This window comes from Vipera ursinii (assembly GCF_947247035.1).
Source record: "Vipera ursinii genome assembly, chromosome: 1".
Lineage (NCBI taxonomy): Eukaryota > Metazoa > Chordata > Lepidosauria > Squamata > Viperidae > Vipera > Vipera ursinii.
The window spans coordinates 56187568-56215499 of record NC_139512.1 but is presented as its reverse complement, the minus strand read 5'-3'; the positions used below and the strand labels follow the sequence as shown (position 1 = coordinate 56215499).

At 36.6% G+C, this 27932-nt stretch overlaps 1 protein-coding gene across 5 annotated transcripts in view; it reads left to right on the top strand.

Annotated features, from left to right (window-relative positions):
* Positions 1-27932, top strand: part of NPAS3 (neuronal PAS domain protein 3) — a gene marked incomplete at both ends in the record, with an annotated part of 777262 nt that overhangs the window by 263389 nt on the left and 485941 nt on the right. For 3 of the 5 annotated variants that reach the window (XM_083352401.1, XM_083352400.1, XM_083352397.1), the window contains one exon: positions 9023-9267. In XM_083352401.1, coding sequence (XP_083208527.1) covers positions 9023-9267 — 245 coding nt within the window. Of the gene's footprint in view, positions 1-9022; positions 9268-9376; positions 9428-27932 lie in introns of all 5 variants that reach the window. The other 2 variants (XM_083352399.1, XM_083352398.1) reach the window with 1 other exon arrangement.

The window sequence follows — 27932 nt, the reverse complement described above, 5'->3', positions numbered from 1 at the left end:
ATGGTTAAAACTGAACCACCTATAAAATGAGAATCCAGTCTAACAAGTAAGCTATACATATTTCTTAGTTATCCAGTAGTGCAGATGACTGTTTGATAGAAAAGAGGAACTATTAAAAGGGATGATGATGGTGGTGATGATGATAATGATATCTGTTTAAACTTGCCCACTTCTCGCAATTGTATAGACAAAAGATGGATTTTTTTACTGAACATACTTAAAACATTTTAAGTATACTCCATCCCTCCCCCTCCCCCCCACATCCCCCCTCCCCCCCGGCTTCCCAGAGCTGAAAACAGGGTATTGACTCTAACAAGCTTAAACTAAAATATTCTAACCAACTGTGAATACACTTAAAATCCTATCGCACTTTAACTCCCCTTATACATAGGTAAATAATAATACATCTTATAATTCTAATATATTCATTCATATGCTAGGTGAAATTTTTTATTCCCATATTTATTCTGAATATATTCAATCCATCTTCTCCATTCCGAAATATATCTCTGTTGCGATTGTTCTTTCAGGTATGCTGAAAATTTTGCCATTTCTGCCAAGTTTGAAACTTTTAAAGTCCACTCTTCTATAGTAGGCAGTTCCTCCTTCTTCCAATATTGCGAAACCAAAAGTCTTGCTGCCGTTATTAAATTCAACATCAATTTAATTTCTTTAACAGTACAATCAGTAATAATACCCAATAAGAATAACTGTGGGGTAAACCTTATCTTTTTCTTAAATATCTTCTGCATATTCCACCAAATTTTAATCCAAAAAACTTTAACTTTTTTACAAGTCCACCACATGTGGTAATAGGTTGCATCCTCACAACCACACCTCCAGCATTTAGGCTGATAATTTGGATACATACATGCTAATTTTTTAGGATCTAAGTGCCACCTATAAAACATTTTATAAAAATTCTTTCTTAAATTGTGAGCCTGAGTAAATTTTACATTTCTGACCCAAATTTTCCCCCAAACATCCATGGTTATTGGCTCTTGAATATTCTGGGCCCATTTTATCATACAATCTTTGACAAGTTCCGTTTCTGAATCTATTTCTATCAATGCATTATATATCCTTCTTATATGCGCTTGACTTTGATCTCTAATTTGTTTTACCAAATTTTCATCTGTTGTTGTAATACCAATTTTCTGATCTTCATTCCATCTAGCTTGTATCTGACCATACTGAAACCAAGTTCGTACTATTTTCCCTTCTTTTAAAATATTAAATGGCTTTAATTGCCATACATTCCTCTCCAGTCTAAGAATATCTTTATATGTAGTCACATCTTGTTTAAATCCCAGACTTATATTTTCTATTGCATGCTTAGGTATTGCCCAAATTGGTGTTTTATAATTTAACTTATATTGATATTTTTTCCAAGCTCGCAACAGGGCATACCTTAATATATGTGTCTTAAAGATATTATCCACCTTTTTATCATACAATAAATAGGCATGCCAACCATATAATAAATCATGTCCCTCAATATTCAACCATCTTCCTTCTGTTAAATTAAACCAATTACTAATTGATGATAAAACCGCAGCTTCATAATATAATTTAAAGTTGGGCAATTTAAGACCACCTCTTTCACGTATATCTTGCATTATCTTGAGTTTTACTCTCGGTCTTTTCCCTGCCCAAATAAATTGTTTAATGCCTTTCTGCCATTCTTCCAAATTTGAATCTTTTTTAAGTATAGGTATCATTTGAAACAAAAATAAAAATTTTGGTAAAACATTCATTTTAACTGCTGCAATTCTTCCCAATAAAGTCAATTGTAGTTTCTTCCAACTATCTAATTCTTTTTGTATTTTTAACCATAACAATTCATAATTATTTTTATATAATTTCACATTTGAGTCTGTAAGATATATCCCCAAATATTTAATCTTTTTAGCTATCTCAAATCCTGTTAATTTTTCTAAAACTACCTTTTGTTCCATAGTCATATTTTTAGACAAAATTTTAGTTTTTTGTCTATTAACCTTAAATCCAGAAACTTGCCCGTATTGCGAAATTATTTCCATTAAATCTATAACTGAATGAGTAGGTTGAGCTAATGTAATAACCAAGTCATCTGCAAACGCTCTCAATCTATAATCTTGATCTTTAATTTTAATTCCCTTTATTTTATTTGAGTCACGTATCTTAATAATATTTCCAATGTTAAAACAAACAGCAATGGTCACAACGGACATCCATGTCTTGTACCCTTTTGAATTTTACAAGCTTCTGTTAAACTACCATTAATTATTATTTGAGCTGTTTGTTTCTGATATATTGCCCTAATAGGTTGTAAAAACTTATCGCCAAACTCCATTTTCTCTAAAACTTTAAATAAAAATTGCCAATTCAATTGATCAAATGCCTTTTCAGCATCCAAGAAAATAAGCGCTGCAGGGACTTGATTATTTCTTTCCAAATATTCTAATAGGTTTACAATATGTCTCACATTACTCTTCATTTGTCTACCACTTATAAATCCTGTTTGATCACTATAAATCATTTGCTGCATAACCTTCATTAATCTATTTGCTAAGATCTTTGCAAATATCTTATAGTCTGTATTTAAGAGCGATATAGGTCTATAATTTTTTGGTTGGGTAAGATCTTGATCTTCCTTTGGAATCAATGATATGAATGCTGTTCTCCATGATGAAGGCACTTCCCCTCCAGATTGAATTGTCCTAAATAATTCTTTTAAAGGTTCCACCAACTCTAATTGTAAATTTTTATAATAAATGGCTGTCAAACCGTCTGTTCCAGGTGATTTACCCACTTTTAATTGTTTAATTGCTAAAATAATTTCTTCAGCAGTTATCGGTTGGTTCATCCCTTCCCTTTGCTCCTGTGTAAGTATAGGGATATTCACTTCTTGTAAATACCTGTCTATATCTAAACCTTGAGTTATATCCCTTGCATATAATTTAGAATAAAATTCACTAAAAGCCTTCTTAATAAGATTTTGCTGAAACACCTCTTTACCCTTATCTTATCTATGTTACGTGATTTTTGTTTTTTACTTAACAAATAAGCTAACCATCTACCTGGCTTATTAGCATTATAAAAGTATTATGTTTGACGTATCGTAAATTAGTTGCCACCTGATCTGCCATCAGCATATCAAACTGCCCTCTTAGCAAATTAATTGCTTCTTTCAACCTTTTATTAGATGAATCCAAAATAAAAGCCTTCTCTTTCATCTTTATTTCCTCCTCTAATTCTTTACAATTCTTTCCAATCTCCATCTATATTTATTATTCAAATGTATTAACACTCCTTTCATATAAGCTTTACTTGCATCCCAGACCATCTCAATGGGTGTACCCTTATGCATATTTATAACAAAAAAATTCTTTCATTTGTTTTTTACATTCTTCCAAATTTTCTTCATATCTAAACAAGTTTTCATTTAACCTCCATGATCTCCTATCTCCCTTCTCCTTGTCCAGTTCCATCCATACTGGACTGTGGTCTGATAAGGTTCTTGGACATATCTTGATCTTCTTTTTTTACATTCTTCCAAATTTTCTTCATATCTAAACAAGTTTTCATTTAACCTCCATGATCTCCTATCTCCCTTCTCCTTGTCCAGTTCCATCCATACTGGACTGTGGTATGATAAGGTTCTTGGACATATCTTGATCTTCTTAACCCTAGAAAAAAAATCATTAGTAGTTAATACAAAATCAATCCTGGAAAAGGATTGATGTCTATCAGAAAAAAAGTAAAATCTCTTTCATCCATGTTTCGTTCTCTCCAAACATCTCTCAGTTCCAAATCGTCTGTCATGTCAAAAAAGGATTTAGGCAATTTAGCGTGATTTGGTGTACTTTTAAAAGGTCCTTTTTATCTTTTTGTGTATCCAGCACTCCATTCCAGTCTCCCATTAAAATACACGATTTATAATCCCATTGAATTATTTTGTTATGTAAAAGTTTATAAAGTTCTCCTTGCTGTTAGTTAGGTGCATATAGTCCAATTAAAAGTATTTTCTTTCCTTCTATTAAGAGTTCATTTATAACATATCTTCCTTGTTTATCTGCTTCAATTAGTTTGGCTGTCAGATTCTTCTTCACATAAATAACTACACCATTTTTCTTTTCTGGAGCAGATGCAATAAACTGTATACCCAATCTAGAGTTTATCAAATATTTTTGATCAGCTACATGAATATGCGTTTCCTGCAAGCATATAATATCATTTTTAAATTGTTTCAGGTACTGAAATATTTTCTTTCTCTTTTGCGGTGAATTTAAACCATTAACATTCCATGTCAGGAACTTTGTCGCCATCTTTTGCGACTTGAAGCTTTCGGAGCATATCTTGCAGATTCACAAGCATCTGCTTCTTTGGTCTCACTCCTCCCACTGCTTCTGTGTTAGTAGATTCTTGAGTTGTAATTGTAGAATATTGTTTCTGTTGTTGTTGTTGTTGCTCCTTGCATCTAGTCGCTGCTCTTGTCACTCTTTGAGCCCTTGGATCTTCTAATGGGACCAAGGGCTGTGCAATTTTCAAAGTTTGCCGTACTTCTTTTGAAATCAGTGAGGTGATTTCTTCATCTTGCTGAGTACCTTCCAGTTGTGTCTGTCGCACTTCTTTTTCCTCTCTCCTTTTAATTTCTGGGGATGGCGGTGAGCCTGCCTTCAGTATATTGCAATAAAAGTCTCGGGCCTTAAGAACTGTATTAAGATGATACCTTGTGCCAACATAATTCATCACTATCCCGGTTGGTATCTCCCATCTAAACTGAATCTGTTGTTTTTTTAATTCATCTGCCAGAAAAACAAATTCTTTCCTTCTTCTTCCTTCAACCTCTTGATCAGCCACTTTAAATCTATTGTTATAAAAAGCTTGAATAATCGCATTTCTGATTGTTCTCTTTGTAAAATAAACAACCACATCCCTTGGCAATTTTCTTTGCCTAGCAATCCAAGAGTTGATGCGAAATATTTTATCTATTTCCAATATAACATCTTCAACTTGCCAACCCAAAATGGGTGCCAGAGCTTTTGCCACTATTTCCTCCAAATTTTCTTGTGGATTTTCTTTCAGACCTCTGATCCTCAAAGCAAACTCCATGTCCCTTTATTGTATCATAACTATCTCATCATCGATTTTTTCCATTTTATTCTCAGCTTCACTGACTTTTGGCTTCCAATATCAAATTATTTTGATTAACTTCTTCCACACGATCATCCAGATTCTCAATACAGACTGTCAGTCTTTGAAGTGCCAGCAAAATATCCTCTCATATTTCTTTATTTTTCTCATTAATAAGCTCTGCCACTTGCTCAGATATTTGCTCAGATTGGAGTTTTAAAGCATCTTGTAAATCTTTCAATGTTAGTGTGGGTGCAGATGCTGCAGAGGGTGGCATCAGTGATTAAAGACCAGATTGTTGAACTGGTGAAGCCCCCGCACTTTTAGAAGCAGGGAATCTAGGTGGTTTGAAAGCCATTTTAACACCCAATTAACTTTCGTTTCTCACTTTCATTTTTCTGCACTAATTGCAACTTTTTTGCTTCACTGTCAAATAGCCAAGTCTGTTAAATCATCTTTGAACCAACTTCAAATATTTTAAACAAAGTCTTTTACAACTTTTAAAAATCCACTTTCTGTCTTCCCCCTTGCTTTTATTTTATTTTCCTTGTTCTTTTGTACTTCACGCTTTCTCTCAGAAGTTATTCCGGCGCCATTTTCCTCCCCTTCTTTTAAGTTAAACTGGAGTTAAAGATCATTTACTTGCTGTTTCTGTATTCTCCCGCTCAGCTCTGCCTGCGTCCAAGTAATCCAAAATACAATGTTAAAAGCAGGGATGGTTGCAGCGTCCTGTTCTGTTTCAAAACCTTGAAACAGAAGAGTCCCAAGTCCAGAGTTAATTCAGGCTCCGAGGGAGCTCTCACCCTTCAACCCCCGATTAGGTTCTGGGGGTCTAGTGGAGCTCTACCTCTTGCCTGAATACTCACCCCCCATTTCTCCTGAAGGGGGGATTCCCAAACCACGAAACAGCTGATCGTCGCTGTTTTCGCGGTTTAAACGGAACATCGGGGCTGACTGTCAGAAATGACCGCCATCGATGGAGCCTTGCCACCCGGAAGCCAAAAGATTATTTCATCTATTAGGACTGTTACTATATTGGAACTAGTTATTTTTAATTTGTTCATAAGTAATCCAGAGTTTGAATTAGTTAATGAGTTGACCAACTCTGAAGATGATATTCAGTGATAACAAATTTAAAGTATCACAAAGTGATATATGTAAGACAGGAAATTTCAAATATATTGATAAGGGATCTGGACTAGTTATGACTAATCAGAAAGGGATTTTAGCAGAAAATCAGAAGAAATCTTGTTGCACCTTTTCTGACTAGCAAATTTTATTAAAAGGCATAAAGTAAAGTTTATGATTTTTTGACGCTATGTCACTAACATGGCTGTCTTCCTAAAATGGGAATTGGGAGGATGATTACAGAGCTCAAAGTAAATATTCTGTGCAACCACATTAAGAATATTGCTTATAATTCAGAAATGATATTGTAAAATTGGGAAACCCAGAGAAAAAAAGGATTAAGAAGAGGCATTTTAAAATATTTATTTAAAATGTGAGCAGATAGAACATGGTAAGGATATATAAACCTATGTATGATATAGTACAGATAAAAGAAAATCTTTCTTCGTATTTAGCATTTGTAATTTGTTATTTTATTATATGGAAGAATTTTAAAAGGTGATCACATTAATTCAAGGACTATGGAGTTATTAATTATAATGATGACTTATTACTTCTAGTAAAGGAGGCAATAGGTTTCTAATACCAGTTGCTGGAGTTAATAAGTGTAGCTTAGCGTCTTCCTTGTGGGCCTTCCATTGGCTACTGTGAAAAACATGGGAACCATAGAATCATAGGGCTAGAAGGGACTTTGGAGTCCTCATACATCTCAAACAAATGGTTGTCCAATCTTTTCTTGAAAACTTCCAGTGATGTGAAAACACACAACTACAGGAGGCAAGCTTTTCCACCGCTTAATAGTTTTCACTGTCAGTCAGTATCTATCTAGATTCCATTTATTTTCATTAAGATATCTACAATCTGTCAATGAATATTATACATACACTTTAAATATCTATCTATCTATCTATCTATCTATCTATCTATCTATCTATCTATCAATATTGATATATATGATATATATGATATATAGATATAGATATAGATATAGGCAGATAGTCCTTGACTTACAACAGTTCATTTAGTGACCCTTCCAAGTTACAATATCACTGAAAAAAGTGAGTTATGATTGTTTTCCACACTTATGACTGTTTAGTACCCCAAAGTTCACATGATTGATTACAATTGATTCACATTTATGATGGTTGCAGTGTCCTGGAGTCATGTGATTGCCTTTTGTGACCTTCTGAGAAGCAAGGTCAATGGGGAAATGAGATACAGTTAACAACCATATTACTAATTTAACAACTTCAGCAATTCACTTAACTGCAGCAAGAAAAGTCATAAAATAGGGCAAATTCACTTAACAAATTTCTCACTTAACAACATAAATTGTTAAGTGGGAGGGGTGGGCGGAGGGAGGGGTGGGCGGAGGGAGGGGGGGAGGGATTGTTAAAGATAAAATGTATTGTAAAACTTTTTAATAAAAAAAAACATAAATTTTGGGCTCAATTATATTCGTAAGCTGAGGATTACATACACACACTCATGCATGTATGTCTGTATGTCACTGAAAGTCCAGTTTCCCACTTCAGCATAAATCCAGTATTGACTCTATCATAGTCTTTTGGGAGACAGCCTTATATAACAAGGACATGATATCCAGAAGGCTTCTCCTCTCATGTCCCTATATCATTGCAGTTTCCAGTCATAGAACACAAGTTTTGGAATAGAAATGTGTTTCCAGCCAGCATATTTTAACTCCAGTGAGGCGCTATTCATAATTGGTGTTCATGACATAATCTGGCTGTTCTAGTATGAACTACTCGGGCCAGATTGTAATTCTTGGCCGGCCAGCCAAAACTGCTAAAAGTCATCTCATTTACTGAAACTGTAATGATAGTCAAGCTTTGTGTTTGCTTTTTCAGTGAAACTCCCAATCCATTCAAGTCAAAATATTTAGTCCCACCACAGATCTGGGATACCACATTAATTGAAATGTCTTCTGGATGGGTTACAGATCCAATTGGTAAGCCATGGTCCAATCCTGCACATTGTATTGCTACCTGAACACAATTCAAACTGCACTGAAAATGTCCCCCTGAATAGAGATGAAACGTTTGCAACCTAATTACCAAGCCCGGAGATGAAACCAACAGCCCAGCTGACAGACATACACACACACTCACATATACACACATACACACACCTATATGTCTCAGTCATCCAGGTCATGGTTGTCCAAAAGGCACTTTTGCAAAAGGCAACTGAACTTCCTTTGTTTTTCCTTGAAGACGTTTCACTTCTCATCCAGGAAGCTTCTTCAGTTCTGACTGGTGGAAAATGAAAGAGTTTATTTTCCTTGCAGTCATCTGGTCATTAGCACTCTTTCTGACAGTCGTTGGGACCACCTGGAGTTTTATTGGTGTCCTCAGGTGTTCACCTGAATAGTGCAAATGGATGTGGAATCTTCTTGGAACTGCTGAAAGGACTGTGTTGTAACCAGGAGATAGGTGGTGTGCAGTTGCCTTTTGAAAAAGCACCTTTGGGACATATATGCCTATAGCTTTATGCAGGGCTTTTTTTCTCATAGAACGCTCAGAACGGAGTTCCGGCACCTTTTTTGGATGGAACCTTGTAGGGTAGGCAAGGCAGGTTGTATGACATGTGTGAGTTCCGGCACCTTTTTCTTTTACAAAAAAGCACTGGCTTTATGTATCTATATTTAAACAGTGCTTGCGGTGTATATTTGTACAGTGGCAAGGAATTGTGAACAACAGTGGCTCTGTCAGAGAAAATACAGTAGTAATGAATATCTTGCTCTTTCTTCCCCCAGCTTACAAGCCTTGAGAAAGGAAAAATCCCGAGATGCTGCTCGTTCTCGAAGAGGAAAAGAAAATTTTGAATTCTATGAGTTGGCCAAATTGTTGCCACTCCCTGCTGCCATCACCAGCCAGCTTGACAAGGCATCTATCATCCGATTAACAATTAGCTATTTGAAGATGAGGGACTTTGCTAATCAAGGGGATCCTCCATGGAACCTGCGTATGGAAGGACCACCACCCAACACATCAGTGAAAGGTATGGGATTTGCACAGTGATAATACATGGAATGTGGCAGCCAGACTGATCTCTGAATTGAAATGTTTACCATCCTTTCTTTTTTCCCTGCATATCAAATCCTTTAAAGGGATACAAATATGGAAATCTGAGGTCTGCATGAGAAAGACACCATGTGAAGGTGAAATAAACTCTTATTCTATTTATATTTTATTTTAACATGGACAACTAGGCACAACTAATGTGCTGGGAAAATGAGATGAGTTATGCATATTTACATAATTTAGGTCTTAGTCTAATTTTAAAACTGCCAAAACTGACAAACGCTAGTCCTGGTCTGATACAATATTACGCAGTACATGGTTATTCAGAAGTAAGTCCCATTGAGTTCAGTGGGGTTTATTCTGAGATAAGTTTGTAAAATGGGTTGGTTCGTTAGTGTCTTTAAAACTTGAGATATTTAAGTATGCTTAATTCTGTGTTGAATTATAGCTATGAAATGAATTGTTTTGCATGATTATGAGAAAGTTAAACCTTAATACATTTTAAAAAATAGCCGTGTTATGTGTTTTCCCCCTGTTTATTAAGTAGGTAGTACTTTTTTTGAGTGAAAGAAATGTAACCTTTTTGGTTATAAGAGTAGTAACTTGGTGATATATTTTTGACTAGAGAATTACTTATTTTTCTGCCTGGTTATTGTTTTATTGTGTAATGAATTAAAACTTCTTTAAAATTTAAGGCATTAACTTGAATATAAATACCATTTCACTCAAATCTGGTGTTAGAAAGGGTTAACTGAATATAGTTCTGTCATGATGTTCACATTGAGTTACAAGCAGCTGTGATATTGAACCATTACTTCTATGTCATTGTGTTTTGCACTTTTTAATGAAATGTTCTGTGTATTACAACTGCTTAACTGTATATAAAAAAGTTCACTTATTAACCAAAACAGGAATAAATATTTATTAAATAAGTTAAAAAATCCTTTCATAGATTCAAAAGGTATCTATAATTTTTTCAGATTGTTACTTGAATACAGTAGTTACAAGGCAATTTATATCTGATTGTCTTCTTAGACAAAAAAAGGTTTTTGCTTGGCTCTCTCCACCTGCATTCTGTTATCAAAGTTGGAACTAAACTCTGCCGAGTTTTGTAAAACGTGATTTAAATGGATATTGGGAAAATTTGGGAAATTTTTCTTACCTTGCTCTTTGACTCATGCTGACTTGATATTAAAATGGGTGGGCTCACCTTTAAAACTGCATTTCTAAATATAGTCAAAATTATTTAGTATTTTTTAATTTTATTTTAATGATCAGGTTGTTAGGTGTCTCTCAGAGTTATATTCATTTTTGAAGAATAATTTTGACCATGAAATTATAAGTTGTGTGTCATAATCAACTGCATATACAGTGGTGGGATTCAAATATGTGAACAACCGAGTGTGGATGCCACTTCCGAAAATCCATTCTGGGCCTGGGCAACAAAAAATTAGCTACCGGTTCTGCTGAAGTGGTGTGAACTGGCTGAATCCCACCACTGTGTATATAGATGGACTGTATTTACTTAATGGTGATTATATAGGTTAACATTTGAAAGCTGACTTCAGCATAATGTTCCTTCTCCCCATAAAGGAAGTTTTAACTACAGTATATAGGATAAACTCCTCAGGATCATTGCTTTCCCTGTTTTGTGTACAGTGGAAAATTGCAAGGAAGGAATCAACCATTTGTTTTTCTTTTCAATTAACTAGTATATCATTAAGCTTGAATTAAGCCTTCTGATAAGTCTAAATTGTGATTTATCGGAAGAAACAAGGTTAATGTATCAGCTTGTTTGGAAAACAGAACAAAAAAGATACATTTTTCTTTATCTCCACTATCTCTGTGTCTTTGTGGTATGTGTGTGTGAGTGTGTGTGTATGTGCACTTGTATTTGCTTGTGCAAATGTAATAAAACACAGTGCTTGAAAAATACAATGTTAAATTTTAAGTGCAGCCACAACATTCTAATAATAAGAAAAAATACTTTATTTTTATATAAAGAGAAAACATTTTATTGGTACTTTAGGAAACATAAAATTTATGTATGGCTGCATATCCACTGATGCCATGTTCAATGTACTGGTGTGAGCATGGAAAGAGTCCAATAAAATTTGAAAACGTGCTCTTTCATTTGAAAACCTGGTGCTAAAAAGAAATAATGAAATAATAATGTGAGTTATTCAACAAAAATATTTATTGGGGATTTTGTGCCCCAATAGCTATATTACCTGTTTATTTCAATTTTATGTTTAGGCAAAAGCTAGAATTATTCCCACTGAAGTGTAGGGTAAAATAAGATTATAGGTTTTTAAAAAAGAAGATAGCTACAGTAGATATAATAGAAACCTGATAAAGAGAAGCAGCCAATATTGTTAGCACTTGATATAAAATGTGTAGGAGACATAACAAGCTATAAAAGTAACAAGAATGCAATTTGTATGGTGATTCAATGAGAAGGAAATTCTCTGATTCTGGAAATGAGTGATATATTTCCAAAATTCTACAGAAAAAGGAACAGATTGAGATTTTTGTTGCATTAAATAAATGATCACCATTGCTTCCCATTAACACAGAACTCAAAATTAATTTCAAAAACTATTTACTCCCTTTACAATGGAGGCTACTAGTTTCATGTTCTTTACCTAGACCTATTGACTTTGCTTGTCAAAAGGTCGCAAAAGGGGATCACATGAGCCTGAGACATTGCAACTGTTGTAAATATCAATTGCCAGGCACTCTAATTTTGATCATATGACCCTGGGACACTGGAACCATCATAAATGTGAGTCGGTTGCCAAGTATCTGAAATTTGATCGTGTGACCATGGGGATGCTACAACAGTCATAAGTGTGAAAAATGATCACAAGTCCCTTTTTCAGTGCCGTTGTAACTTTGAATGATCACTAAATGAGCAGTTGTAAGTCAAGGAATATCTGTATCTCCAGTTGTCTCCGGTCACCCACCCATATTGTCAACAAAAAATAAAGGAACACTCCTGTAAGAGTGATCCCTGGTTTCTTACTACTGAACTCTGTTGGGATTATTACCCAATTCTCAATTATTACCCAAGTCTCCAAAAGACAAGTGCTTTAACTAAACTGTACTTACAAAAACCTTATAATCAAGTATAAAAGAGAATCATGAATATTTAAATAACTTTGACACTGGCTGTAGGAAATTTGAGTACATAGTGATGCTACCCAGCTTTAGACTTGTTCCTTGTATTTATGAGATTCATGACCAAGATATTTTCTGACATCCTGCATTCTTGTGCACTATTTAAATGATAATTTGATTTCCCCCCCCCCCAAAAAAAATCTAGCAGCCCGTACTAAAGATGCCAGAAATGTTCTGGATTACATGTTAACCTGGAAAACAATATGCTTTTAATCTCCCTGCTTTGGATTTATAGAATTTTTTCCAATGGCATTCAGTTGGATCCCATTGAAGTGGCTTCTACTCTAGATTGACAATAGGTGAAGGGCGGGGGAGAGGCTAAAACATCTGTATTAGTTTTATAGACCAATTTGATGAACATCAGGCTTTTGATTTACGTTAAGTATTCCAGTATTTAAAACAAGCCTTCCTGCCACATTTGCTATCTTGCCAAGCCAGTTAGGAAGTTATATTCTTTCCCCCTACCTGAAGAGCCATTTATAATTTTATTACTGACTTCTTAAGTGTTAAGTATTTGATCTGTGTCTTGGTTGCTGTGAAACTTTTTATTAAGATACCAAACTATTTATTGAGCAGAACTTCCTATACAAAAATATGGGTAGATTTATTGTTTCAGATTCTAACGTTAAATTTTACATCATGTTTCTGGAAAGCTTTGTACCAATTACTTGAGTTGAGGGATTGATAGTATTGGGGGGGGATGTTATTGTTTATTTATTATATTGTGTTTTAATTGTATTTGTAAGCTGCCAAGAGTTAAATAGTTTGAGACAAGGTAGAAATCAAGCTAATTAATTAAAAACCATCATTCTTTAATTTTAGAAGATATTAGAATATTGATAAGTTACCCTATATATTTAATTTTAACTTTTAAAAAGGTTTTTTTTTCTGAAGTAGTCCAAATAACTTTATCACTCATTAATGTGAGGGGGAAGAGAAGGATGTTTTTAACCACGTATTTGCACATCAAAGGCACTGAACTGAAACCTATTGACTAGTATGGCTGCTCCCAGCCCAAAACTGTCCTTCCTTGTCCTTCTCAAGGTCTGCTAAAGCGGTTTTCATCACCCCCAGAGACTTGAATAGCACAACCAACTTAGGCCTGTGAGGAAATGCCATGAAAGACAGCCCAACGCTCCCAGCCTAACTGACCAACTGAGACCCATCTTACCTTATGTCAGTGTGAAGATTGAAAATAAAATAAAATTGCCAGCATGTAATATCCTTGTATACTCTTGCGGTACACCCATAGATGGACGATTCTGCGGAGTTATGTTCCATATATTTCAAGAATGGAACAGAAGTGTTGAAAAAGGGGAAAGAAAATGCAAACAAAGCAACTTGGGAACTTTGAAAGAGTCCCAAAAGAAGAGATGCTGTTTTGTAAATATTTACTGTAAAGCAAAAGTTGAGTTATATGTAATTAAGCATGGTGTGGAGACAGGTGAGGGAGATTGTAACTCTCCTGGATAAAACTTAATTATGGGAAATTCTGGATACAAAAAAGAAACCACATACCACATATAATTGAATGGCAAAACTTGATGGCTACCAGCAGTGTTCCAAGGGTATTAAGCAAAATCATGCAGGATAGTGGTTATCTCGAATAGATATTTTAGTTGTGCAGATAGACCTAGAGAGAGAGAAAGCATACAGAATAGACAGTGGAGGCAGAAGTAGGATGGAAGCGTATCTACTCAGGAAGGACTCAAACATTTCATCCAAAGATTGCTAAAACATGGTGTAAATGCTCAATAGCATTTTAGTTGTGAGAATGTGAGAGACTGATCTGTTTTCTAGCATACGTTCTAATTTCTTCAGGACATGTTTTGTTCTGGCAGTTATAGCAGGTAAATACTATTGCACTTTGCTCATGATCAACTATGTCAGCTGTTGTAGCTTTTGTTGATTTAGAGCAGTGAGGTTGGCTACATTACTGAGTGTGACAGCCTTTCAGTCCATTTTGGCTCTGAGATGCTACAGTACAGGTTCTCTCTACATTTTATGTTGTTGTTTGTTTTATAAAAACCTAAGTGTGGGATTTTGAATAAAATGATATGGTCAGATCAGAATTAAAGAGACATTTTAATACATTATAGTAATAATTTGTATGTTATTATTTATGTTACATATGACATCTGGGATCAACTCATCAAGTGTATATTTACCATTACTGACATTCTCTCTTTGTGTGTGTGTGTGTGTGTGTGTGTCTGTCTGTCTGTCTGTCTCTGTCTCTCCCTCTCTCTCTCTGGTGGACATTTAAAAATCATATTTGTATTAATCTAAAGAATAGGCACTATTATTTAGTATAACTTAGTACAACAAATAAGGGTTTTTTCCCTTGTACTTTTGATACCTGAATGTAGTAATACGCAGTTTATTTCAATATTATTTCTTTTTAATACTATTTTCAAGACTGGGATGGAAGTATCGCATAAGAAATTTCATTCCAAATATCCAAAGAAATGTGTGCACATGTGCGCGCGCGCACACACACACTCATATGTAGGTTTAAAGGATACTTTGCATTTATCAGTTTTTATAAAAAAAGTTGTTTTAACCACTAATATAATTTCGTATCAGTCTGATATTTTAAATTAATAAGGGAATATATGTTTGTGTGTTTGTATATTATCATGATTTTTTCAATTCTGCTCTGGATCTGGGATTGGAAGCTTTCTGTTACCTAGATAAGATTTGGCAGTGGTTTTTGAAGAGTCTGAGCCAATACCATGATATTCAGGAATTCAGGTTTACTGTGTTTTTTTCTAGATCTGTTAGGGCCACAAATGTTCCCCAAGTCACAATTTACTTCCCAGAGACTTCTGTGTTGGGGCACACAACAATCTGAATGTTCCAGATTTTAAAACCACCATTGTGCCATAGCTTGTATTTAAGAGAAACCTTCCCCTGTTGAACCAGCAATGGTATTAGTCATATGGGCCTCAGCAGCAATGGACATCTGATTAGCTTTCAAATATTTCTGGAAGCTGCTAAACATTCCTCAACTACATGGGTCATGACAGATAGCAGGACAGGAATAATACCTGACCTGCTTAAGTTTAAAGAGATCGTTGTCCTGGCATGAGTTGTTGCAGAAAATTAGCTTGGTGAAACATTGCGGTCCCTAGACTAGGTTGTCATAGTGTATAGTAGATTTTGATTGATAGAAAATACTGTCACTTTAGCAAATAACCATTCTGTTGAAGGTCTACTTGCCTGAGCAGTATAATATACAAATAATTCATTCAGGATCATATAGCTTGTGAGTGTTCAGGTAATATGAATTGATTCCTTGCACAAGCAGTTCTGGGGTGGAGAGATATTTCTGCAGGTGGAACTAGCTCTGTGTTTCATGATGTACAGAAGAGAAAGAGAGGGAGGGAGGGAGGGAGAGAGACTAAGAGACTGCAATAGCTATGGCATACTTCTCTGCATCTGTAGCTAGAAAAACAAAGGTTGTTGTGTTTGCTACATTAAACCTCAGTGCCTGCCCATGTAGTCATCTACAGACAAATTTAACTTGTCTTGTACAGCCGGGAAATGGCTAATTAGAAGCCTGAATATTCCCATCTGAAAACTATTAAATGCCTATTTCACACTGTACAAGTTAGATATTTATTTTGCCAGAGATTTATTCTTACAGAGCATTTTCCCTACCTCAGTTTACACTGATTAGTTTAAATACTGTAAGTAATCAGAACAAAAAGTAAAGTAATAGTATTTCAGTTTGTTGTAATACACTTAATTTTAATTCTTCCAGCATCATTATGGTACATTAAAAAAAGTCCATTAAGTAAATAGAAAAGTAAATTTTAAGTATTGTAGTCATTTGTGTAAAGCACAGTGCTTTCCATATTAGAAGGAATCTTGTAAACACATAATAACAGCTGTACAACTTATCAGTCAAGAGGAAATGAATAATTAATTTTTATTCAAAAAGAGAAGTGATTCCAATTCATCTTCAAATATGCAATCAGTATTACAATGAGTATATAAGTTTACATTAACCACACCTTCTTTTACAATTATACAGTGTGAAATAGGCATTTAATAGTTTTCTGGAGTTTTAAGTTGAAATATTTGAACATAGTTCAAATAACTAATTAGTTACTGAGCTAGATGTTGCATGCCAGAGAAGTATCAAAGGTAAATCTCCCTACATATACCAAACTATTATTTTAAAAAAGGCTTTCAATCTAGCTTTCTCCTTCTATCATATACTTTGTTAAACAAAATCTCTCATACATGTCTACTTAAAAGTAAGTCATGTTGAATATAATAATATTTATTTTTAGATGACTTGCTGGTGTAGTATAGGCCTTAAAACAGACATTCTGCATTTAGAAAACAGGCAAAAAGGTAAATCTTTCTCCCCAAAACAAGTATTAAGTGACCCTCCCCATTCTACATTCTTCATCTTCACCCAAACATTAGACTAGACTAGACTAGACTAGGCTAGGCTAGACTAGACTAGACTAGACTAGACTAGACTAGACTAGACTAGACTAGACTAGACTAGACTAGACTAGAATAGAATAGAATAGAATAGAATAGAATAGAATAGAATAGAATAGAATAGAATAGAATAACAGAGTTGGAAGGGACTTTGCAAGTCTTTTAGTCGAACCCGCTGCTCAGGCAGGAAACCCTACACCATTTCAGACAAATGGTTGTCTGTTGTGTTTTACCTATACCTGGTATATAGAGTTATATAGGATGATACAGGGATCAATATCACTCTACCTATGAATTCTCTTGACACTGCATCCATAGACAAATAGTTATAGTGAATATTGAAAAAAATAAATTTCAAGAGTCCAGACACCGAAAGAACTCTTTGAAAAGAGAAGGGTCCTATCAATTCAAATAATAGATTATAAAAAGAAGAGGATATTTGTAGGGTTGAGCTGTAGAGTCCTTCGGTGCTCTCTGAGTTTGGATATTTTCTTGCAGTTGTTTGGTTATTTGGTTATTTCTTTGCAGATGTTTCATTATCCAACTAGATAACATCAATAGCACTGATGATGTTACCTAGTTTGGTAATGAAACATTGCACAAAAATAATTAAATTCAGAGAACACCAAGGAGCCACAATAAAAATGAAGTCTGTGAAGATCACACACTGAGAAATCTATCAGGAGAGTAGATTTCCCTCAAAAATAGAGGACCGTCTCCAATTTACCATGGAAGACGAAAGCTCTAGCTGGCAGTAATCAGGATTAGAGCTAATAGTTCTAGCATCAACTTAGAATCAGTGACTATAGCTTTAGTATAGCTTATATTTTGTTTAAGGGATGTGGTGGCTCAGTGGGTTAGGACGCTGAGCTTGTTGATCAGAAGGTCGGCAGTTTGGCGGGTCGAATCCCAAGTGCCGCGTAACAGAGTGAGCGCCTGTTACTCGTCCCAGCTTCTGCCAACCTAGCAGTTCGAAAGCACGTAAAAATGCAAGTAGAAAAATTGGGACCACTACGGTGGGAAGGTAACAGCGTTCCATGCGCCTTTGGCGTCTAGGCATGCCGGCCACATGACCACGGAGACGTCCTCGGTCAAGCGCTGGCTCTTTGGCTTTGAAACAGAGATGAGCCCAGCCCCTAGAGTCGGAAACAACTAGCACGCATGTGCGGGGGAACCTTTACCTTTACTTTACCTATATTTTGTTTATGGATTGAAATCAGAGCTTTGTAAATTTATTCTCACATGGGTTCTTTCATCAGATCCTCGCTTGTTATAATACCTGACTCCAGACTTCAGAAAACAATTGTTCTTTTTTTGGGGGGAGCTTCCTTTCAACTTTATTTTACATCTCTGACCTTGCTATATATAATGAAACATTTAGAGTTAACCAGTGGTGCCCACTTTAGAAAAGGAATTTAGCTTTAATCATGTGTATTCCCTTGGATCAGGATATTGAAGGAAAGGGATTACTTTCTCCCTGGTAAACCAGTGGCAGAGACAACTTCTCTAAATAGCTGGTAACAGTATAGTTATAAGCTGTGGACTTGGTGAACAGGGTTATGACAGATCTCTTGTGGAATCAGTAGATCCTGAGCCACCATATTCTCTGTGTGTTTTTTAAATCCAATCCAAATTTTACTTATCATGCAGGTTGTACTTGAAACTAAATCTGCAAGCCCTTAGAATCTCACGAGTTTTCAGACTGGATGTTACATTTGTAGCTGCTCCATTTAAAAGCTCAGTTGACTGCAAATCAGTGCTAAAGTAATTGGGTATATGTGTGTGTTCATATTTATTCTCCAGTGGGATCTCTATAGTAGCACAGCTGAGTTTTATTATTGTTGGAATTGCAGTAGGACAGGGATGTATTAAATCTCCCAATTGTGGTCATTATTGAAATTGCCTTTTTATGCATAAGGCTAAAGAGAAAAAAAATCTTTATTATTGTCACAAGTCAAATGACATATTTAATATATCATATAGTTAGTCTCTGGCCAGAATCACATGAGATTGTACTGTGGGTGTACTTTTGCACAAAGTCTAGGAGGGAATCTAAACGTAATGAATGTTTTGAGACACTGCATTATGTTTTCACAGATAAGGTGCAAAGGGAGTAATATATCTAGCTATTCATGCTTGCTCTGACTATTAATATAAGCATTAGAAATGAAAAATTGAATTTTGTTTTATTTTATATCCCACCATTATTATTTTTAGAAATACTCAAGGCAGCAGAGATATCCAACACACCTTCCTCCTCCTATTTTCCCCACAGAACAACCCTGTGAGGTGAGCTGGACTGAGAGTGAATGACTGGCCTAAGGTCACCCAGCTGGCTTTTATGCCTAAAATGGGACTAAAACTCATAGTCTCCTGCTTTCTAACCTGGTGCCTAAGTCACTTAATGTTTCAGCTAACATTTTGTTATTCTTTAATGTCATGGTGAATCACATATATATATATATATATTTCATCCTGCACAAAACAGTGTTTTAGATCATTCCTTCTCGAGCACAGGGTATTGATAAGAAGTTTGACCTTTACATACTGTACATTTATATTGCTTTGTCACTCTAAATTTCCTGTTACTTTTTGAGTATTAATGAGGCACTTTGTGAATAACATCTTTGTTCCTTTGCTGAATTGGATCTGTCTTGTTTGGCTGTTCCTCTTTGTCGTAAAATAGGGCCCAACTTCACTTAACAACTGCAACAATGCACAATGGAAATTTCGATCCCAATTGTTGTAAATTGAGGATTATATATACGTACAGTACTTAATTCCATCACTGTAAAATCTTTGTAAGCTTTGTTCAAGTCTCAATATTTTTCTCACAATCAAGAAACTGATGGAATGTTGTGATATTGTGATGCAATCTCAGTGGTTTTTATAATGTGCATCATGATGCTGCACACATTTATGTAAGAAGTCTGTCTGATCAGTATATGTACAGTATGGTACAAAGAAGTGTGACAGGAAAGTATTGGAAGACAAAGAATATTTGAAAAATGTCTTTCATTATCTTGTACTGTTTCTGCTCTAAACTTTCATCCATACCTTTTAACTCAACAATTATGAGGCTGGGCTGGGGCAAAATTAAAGTGGGCAAAACAATAATGAAAGGAAATGTATGCACAGTGTAGAAGGACACAAAGTCATTTGGAGTTAAAGTTTGTTTATTACTTTGTATCCTTTCATCCTTCTCACTTTCCTTTTAAAAGTTGCTATGTGTGGACATAGTGGAACTTTCCATATTCTTTTGCCCAGGGCTTTTTTCCTCACAGAACGCTCAGAATGGCATTCTGGCACCTGTTTTTTGCAAAAAAAAAAAAAAAAAGGTCCCAATATTGGCTTTAGGAGTAGGCAATCTTGGCTCTTTTTTATGACTCGTGGACTTCAACTCCCAGAAATCCTCAGCCAGCCATGCTGAGGGGAAAGGGAGAGGTTTCCAAGCTGAGCCATGCTGGCTCAGGAATTCTGGGAGTTGAAGTCCTTGAGTTATAAAAGAGCCAAGGTTGCCTACCCTGCACTAGAGGAGGACATTAAAATTATTTAAAGGTTACTTCTTTAGGAACTAAACTTTTAGAATCTAAAACAGCTAATTCAAAAAAGCCAACAGGAAAGAACCTCACATTTTTTATCTGCTTCTGTCTTTTGGAAGGTAAAATTAGATAACAAAATAATCTATTTCCTATGGTAACATCTCTGCAATGAAAACAAGGTAACAGGAAAGAAATGAGAAACATTTTTCTCAACGTAATATGTCTAATTTAGCTGATGCTAGAAAAAAATAGTATCTTTTGTACACTGTTGAAAACTATTTTGAATCTATAACCGTCTATTACAACTAAACCACTTTAAATTAAACAATTCTTAAGAATGAAATATTCTTAATTTGGACTTTACTTTTACTGTTTGGACTGTTGTGTGTTTTGAAAAATAGATTATTTAGAATCTAGTTATGTTGCACTTCAGTCTTTAAATAATTAACCTAGTATATACATAACAATATATGATGTTTTCCATGGTGAGCTTAACATCAATAACAACATTTATTAAAAAGTTTAAAATAATTTCTGGTGGTATTATCTGTACATTAAAATTTTGTTTAGTCACAATCTTTCACTTTTCACATTCTGGACAAGTTGTGGTCATGTATCCTAGCAAAAGATGTTACATATGTGCATAAATGTAGTCAGTAGCATATGCCTTTTAAAAAATATCAAACATACAAAGAAACAAAAATAAGTCCAAAATATCTGTATTTCATCCAGAAATGCCAACTTTGCAACCAATATTTCTCATCCATAATTATGGCACCCTAAGGATACCTGCATACATGCAAATGCTTCTCTGGGATTAGTAACGCAGCAGGGATTGCTTTTTCCTTCCAGTAACAGATTGCTGGGAAATACCAAACATGGCCTTGAGAATTCCAATGTTTGTTACAAATTTTTCTGGATGTAGTTGGAAAGAGGCTGTTTGGTGCTGGAGACCACTGCCACAAGGAACACAGCTCTGGGTCGGGGTTCGGTAGTACCTGTTGAGTGACTTGAAATGGTTTTGCTGTCAGGTATTCTTGGGAAGGAAAGGGACACGGTGGCTCAGTGGGTTAGGATGCTGAGCTTGTCGATCAGAAGGTCAGCAGTTTGGCGGGTCGAATCCCGGGTGCCGCATAACAGAGTGTGCCTGTTACTCGTCCCAGCTTCTGCCAACCTAGCAGTTCGAAAGCATGTAAAAATGCAAGTAGAAAAATAGGGACCACTACGGTGGGAAGGTAACAGTGTTCCGTGCGCCTTTGGCGTCTAGTCATGCCGGCCACATGACCACGGAGACGTCCTCGGACAAGCGCTGGCTCTTCGGCTTTGAAATGGAGATGAGCACCGGCTCCTAGAGTCGGAAACCACTAGCACGCATGTGTGGGGGAACCTTTACCTTTATTCTTGGGAATGCATGAATGAAAATGTATTGCCTGAATCAGGCTTTTCAAAGCTATTTCCCTCACAACTTTGGCAATTTTGCAGTAATAACTTATGGAAATTGTAGAACTGAGTAAAGACAAGCAATGACAATATCCTTATGAGAACCTGGTAAAAATGAGATATTATCTGAACTGCAGTGTTTCTGGGATCATTTGCAGGATATTATTTAGTGTGCCATTAATAGTGTGAACTGGTTCTGAACTCTTTATTAAAATAAGTGGTCATCTTTTAATAGCATTTTTTTTGTTCTGAAAGTTCTTTGATGTCCTTAATAATAGCTATGACTGTCTCTATGTGCTTTCTAGTTTCCTTTTGCCCTTTTAAAGATAGGGAATGAACAGTGCACATTACTCAGCTTGCAGTTATTTCACTGAATTATATAATGACACACATTATTTTCTGTGTTATTTGTGGTGGTTACTCTACATTTGCTATTGAAGATTGCCAATATAAAATGTTTGCATAACCTCAACTGAAGGGATTTGGCTCACAGTATCAAAAAAAATCTTATCATTTTGAAAAATATAAAGAATTCTCAGCTAATATAGGTTTATCAGAACAAGGAATGATTCTATCAAGCTTACTCCATTTCACAATGACGTTTGTCCTGTATTTCACACAGGATTGTGATATAGAATGGTACACATTTTTATTAACATTGCTTACAATCAAAACATTTTGCACGGTCTTTACTGTGATATCCATGTCATACGTTGACTCAGCCTTCCATCCTTCCGAGGTAGGTAAAATGAGGACCCAGATTGTTGGGGGCAATAAGCTGACTTTATAAAAATGCCTCTGGGGGGGGGGGCGAAAGCCCTAATAAGCAGGCATATACATAGAATGAAGGCTATTGCTAAGCACATTGATTTGTGCTTCTTAGATTGTAAGTCGCCCTGAGTCTTCGGAGAAGGGTGGGATATAAATGGAATAAAAAAAAAATCATTGCCAAAGTCAGTGATGCTAGGAATGGTTAGTGCAGGGGTATCAAACTCAATTTCATTGAGGGCCGCATCAGCATTGTGGTTGCCCTCAGGGGGCCGGTTGGGTGTGGCCTGGGTGGGTGTGGCCTACTGGGTGGGCGTGGCTAGTGCATATGGCCTACTGGGTGGGCATGGCCAGCTCTACATCGTTCTCATTAAGGGTGCCTATGGGGGTCTGGGCAGGAGTGGGACGGATCTGAGGGTCTCTGGCAGGAGGAGGGTCTCTGGGCCAGGGCCAAGACAGTGGGGGGCCGTTCCCACACTGTTTCCAGGATGGCTTCACGGGCCGCATGAAACCACTTTGCGGGCTGGATCTGGCCCCCGGGCCTTGTGTTTGACATGTCTGGGTTAGTGCAACAAGAAGAAGGGGCAAACAAAGAACATGTTGGCTTGATAACATCAAAACTGATGCAGAGATGAACATCCAACAACTGAAAGAAGCTGTGCTTCAGAGGGTAGCATGGATAACACTTGCTTATAAAGTCACCAAGAGTTATAACATGACTGAGTGTTTAAAATAACAATATTTTTAGAAGTTACCTTTTCTAAAGTAAGTGCACTTTCTTTATATATATATATATATATATATATATATATATATATATATATATATATATATATATATATATATATATATAATGCATTCAGCTGTAAATAACATTGCAATTTTTTTTAAAAAAAATCTCAGTTCACTTTTACCTACCTTTTTCAATTCAGTTCTTTTATTATACAATTACTGATTTGTATATATTGTAGATTAGGGCATGTAAGTTAGCTAAGTTTATATCCAGATGTGAACCAAATACATATCTCTTTCAACTATAATCAGAATTACTGCACACTGAGTCTGCACATTTATGTAAACTTTATTTACCAATATGAATTGTAGAAGAGAATTCTGCAGTGTAGTCTATCCCAATTTTGATATGAGATTGGTCACTTTTTCTGTTTTCTTCTACAGTAGAAACAAAGCTTGTTGAAATACTGCTTTTTCTCAACAGTTTTCAAATGTCAAAGATAGCTAATTGTTCAGAGACACTTGGCTTGGTTAAATGTCTGTGAAGATTCTCAGTCATCCAGGTCATAATTGTCTCAAAGGTGTGTTTTCAAGAGGCAGCTGGTCTGGTTTTTCCTTGAGAAAGAAGAAGAAAATATTTTGGTTCTCATTCAAGAAGCTTCAACAGTTGTGAATGATGAAGCTTCTTGGATAAGCTTCTTCCTCTAGGAAAAACAGTCTTTCCCTTGACTTTTCAAAAAACACCTTTGAGACAGTTATTTTATTTATTTATTTTATTTTAATTCCATTTATATCCCGCCCTTCTCCGAAGACTCAGGGCGGCTTACAAGCTTAGCAGTAGCCTTCATTCTATGTATATGCCTGCTTATTAGGGCTTTCACACACACACACACCCAAGTGGCATTATTACAAAGTCAGCTTATTGGCTTGGTTACTTACTTTCACTAGTTCAAGAGTGCACCTGAAGATCACTGAAAAGTTTTTCCACTAGATAAAACTTTTCAGTGATCTTTCTTTTCAGCCTGTTCCACTACAGTGGATTCTTTTTGCCTTAACTTCTGTTTTGTTCTATTCTGTATCCTTTTTCTGTTCTTTCTCCAATTGCATTCTTTTTCCCCCTCTTTATTTTATTACATGATATGGCCATTTTAAAAAGTAGCATGATGTGGTAAAATAAGTGCAGGAAATAGTTGGATTCTCAATTATATCCTTTAATATTATTTAAGAATATTTTTTTTAAAAAAATAAGTTAAAAGCCTATAAACACAATTACACTGTGTTTAATTTCATTATAATTATTTTGAGTACTGCCATTTAAGCTAATACTGAACATTTATCCTGACAAAAAGGAAGAAAACAAGGAACCTGTCATCAGTCATTGATTTAATCAAGTAGCAAAAGTAGATAAATAAACATACTGAGTTAATTATTCTTCCGAATATAGTAATCCATGAAGTATTTTGTTTTTTTAACCCTTTGACTGTCAATGAATTTTTATTATCAAATACGTATTAAATTACAAAACTATATTACAGTAATGATAATTGCTTCCTTTAGCTTTGATGGTATTGGAAAACAATTTCCAATTCCTTCATTTCAGCTAAGAATATTATTTCCAAATTCAGCTTGCTAATGAAGGCAGCCTTACTGAATTGGTCAGAGGACCTCTTGAAGCAACACCAGACTTTTACTAGGACAATGGAGTATAGGAATAAGAACAAAGAACCAACATTCCTGTTCCAAATTTATGTACCATATGTCTGTGAAAATGTTAATCTAAGTCAGGTTTTAAAAAGTGAGAAGATAAGGATTAAAACAAGTTCCCTGGGTGGTATTTAGTCCTTTGAAGCACATTATAGAATTAAGACAATAAAAATTAATGTCAGTGCTGCAAACATTGACATGTTTTTGCACTGACAATATAAGAGGCAGCCTTTTGCTTTAACTGTTTGGCTTTGAATCACTAAAGCATGGGAGGAATTCAACCCGGATGTTTTGAGAAGATAAGGGAAAGCGAGCTTCAGAAGGGAAGTGAAACTTTGTGTGTTAAACTAATCGGTGAATGTGATTTATGACGTGTAATTAGGGGAGGGTATTCTGTAGAATATGATGTGTTAAGGGGAGGAGAATTCAGATTCTGGCATCTATTCATGAGTGCCGATGCTTTGTTCTCATTATTATAGACTTTTTTAGAATAAACAATCATGCAATGTTCTTTGATCTGTCTCAGTAGTTGGAACCATGACATCATGCCATTATCTATTTTCTTTCAAACAACCTGGGTAGTCCTGAGCCACCGCTGCTGTCTCTAGTAAAGGAGAAAAGATTCAGGGAAGAATTTCCATCATGGGAAGAGGAAGCCTGCTTGGAGATGATAACCTGGCTGCTGATGAAACCTCAGAGGAGAGAGTAATAGACGGCTTACTCTGGGAAAATGAGTTTTTGCAGGACTCCCAGTTAGAGGCAGAACCCAAGCAGTTAGGAGGGCTTATCTGGTTGTCAGGCTGGAACCACTCCACCGGAGACTACAGATGCCTTGAGACTGCGCTCCCAGAATCTTCAAAAGCAGGATGGTGGAGAGATGCCAGACCATCTGCCACTGAGAATTTGGGTGAGTGGAAAATCCAGTCTGCAGACCAGACAGCCTGCCAGCCCCTGGAGTCCCCTGCCAGGCTCTCCAGACCCACAGAGACAGAGGACCCCAGCCTGGGGCCTCTGCAGCAATGGGAGATTAGGGAACCCCCACAAGTGAAAGGCCAACAACCTCTGAGCTTGCCACAGCTAATAGAGGCCTTGCAACAGCTGAGGTTGATGCAGAAGCCTGGAGATCAGAAGCTGGTGGGAGGACAACAACAGCAAGGGTGGCAGCAGCAGGGCCCGAACGTGCAACCCCTGAACATACAGCAGGACCAGTGGGGCCAGCAGCAGTGGGGGCCCCAGCAATCAATGATGGCCCCACTCTTCAGAGCAACCTTCGATGGGAACCCAGAGAAACTGATTTTTCCCTAAACTAAGTACACTCTCATTTGAATCACTGGGCCTATCTCTACCTGGACCCAGGTGCTATGGTCGATTTGATTGTGTCCAGCCTAGAGGGAGAAGCATCTGAATGGTTAAACAATTTATATAATGAGCAAGCCTCTGAATTGGAGGACCCCCACCTCTTCCTCCTAGGGTTGAGAGAGAGATTTGAAGACCCATCCATTGCCCTCAAAGCAGAAGAACAAATCCACAAGATAATACAAGCTGGCCGGCCTGCCCTGGAGTATGTGTGGGAGTTTCGCAAAATAGCTGGTTGGATAGGGAGATGGCCTGAGCAATCCATAATTCATCATTTCAGGGAAGGGTTGGATGACCACCTTTCTCAGGCCTGCATATACTGAGCTATAACTGACCAGTTGCAAGAATGGTAACGGGCAGCGGTATAAAAAGCCTCTCCCACCTGAAGCTGAGCCGAGGTCAGAACAACCCGAATGGCAATCACCCCCATGAAATTCTCCAGCTACTGTGACGGCTGAAAGACCCAGTCCACCTGTAGGCCCAACAATTAAGTGTTTCTGTGCAGACAGCAGGGACATCGAGTAGCGAAATGCCCAGTCCCCTACCTCCAACCGCAGAACAGACCAGGACCAGCAGTGAGAAAGAAACCTGCACAGTGGGTAATGGGAGAGAAATCCAACCAGATGACGCAGGAACCTGTTGCCCAGGTCACATCCCCCACACGAGAGGATGCTGGAACACAGGCTGGTTCCACCCCCGTTCTACCCTCTTTCAACAGTGATGACTAAGGAGAGAATGACCCGATGGTGAGCCGACATGTCCCACCTTTTTTACTACCAGCTAAGCTCATAATCCCTAAATTGGGCACGCAGGTAGATTTAAAGGTGCTAGTTGATTCTGGATGCTCCCGATGCATCATTAGCTTGTCATTTGCCATGAAACCGGGCATATGAGCAAAACTGGTCTCCAAACCTGTGAGGTTTGAGCAAGCCAATGGCTCCTTGATGGGAGGGACTTTAGTCATGCAATTAACGGAGCCCCTACGCTTAGAAATAGGTCAGCACTGGGAATTTATTCGCTTCCTGGTGGCCCCAAAAATGACTGGGACTGTGATCTTAGGATTAGCCTGGTTGGACAAATAGAAACCATTTATCTGGTGAGAGAAAGGAATGAGAACTGTGAGACTACCTATAGGGTAGTCATCCTTCTCTTCATTAAACTAGACATACCCAATGCCAGCAACTGATCTTTATGTGTTTTAGCCTCCAGTCCCCTCATCTCAACATCTTTTTTACACTGTGGTGACCAAATCTGGATGCAGTATTCCAAGTGTGGCCTTACCAAGGCATTATAAAGTGGTATTAGTACTTCACGTGATCTTGGTTCTATCCCTATATTAATACAGCCTAGAACTGTGTTGGCTTTTTTGGCAGCTGCAGAACACTACTTGCTCATATTTAAGTGATTGTCCACTAGGACTCCAAGATCCCTCTCACAGTTACTACTAATGAACCAGGTA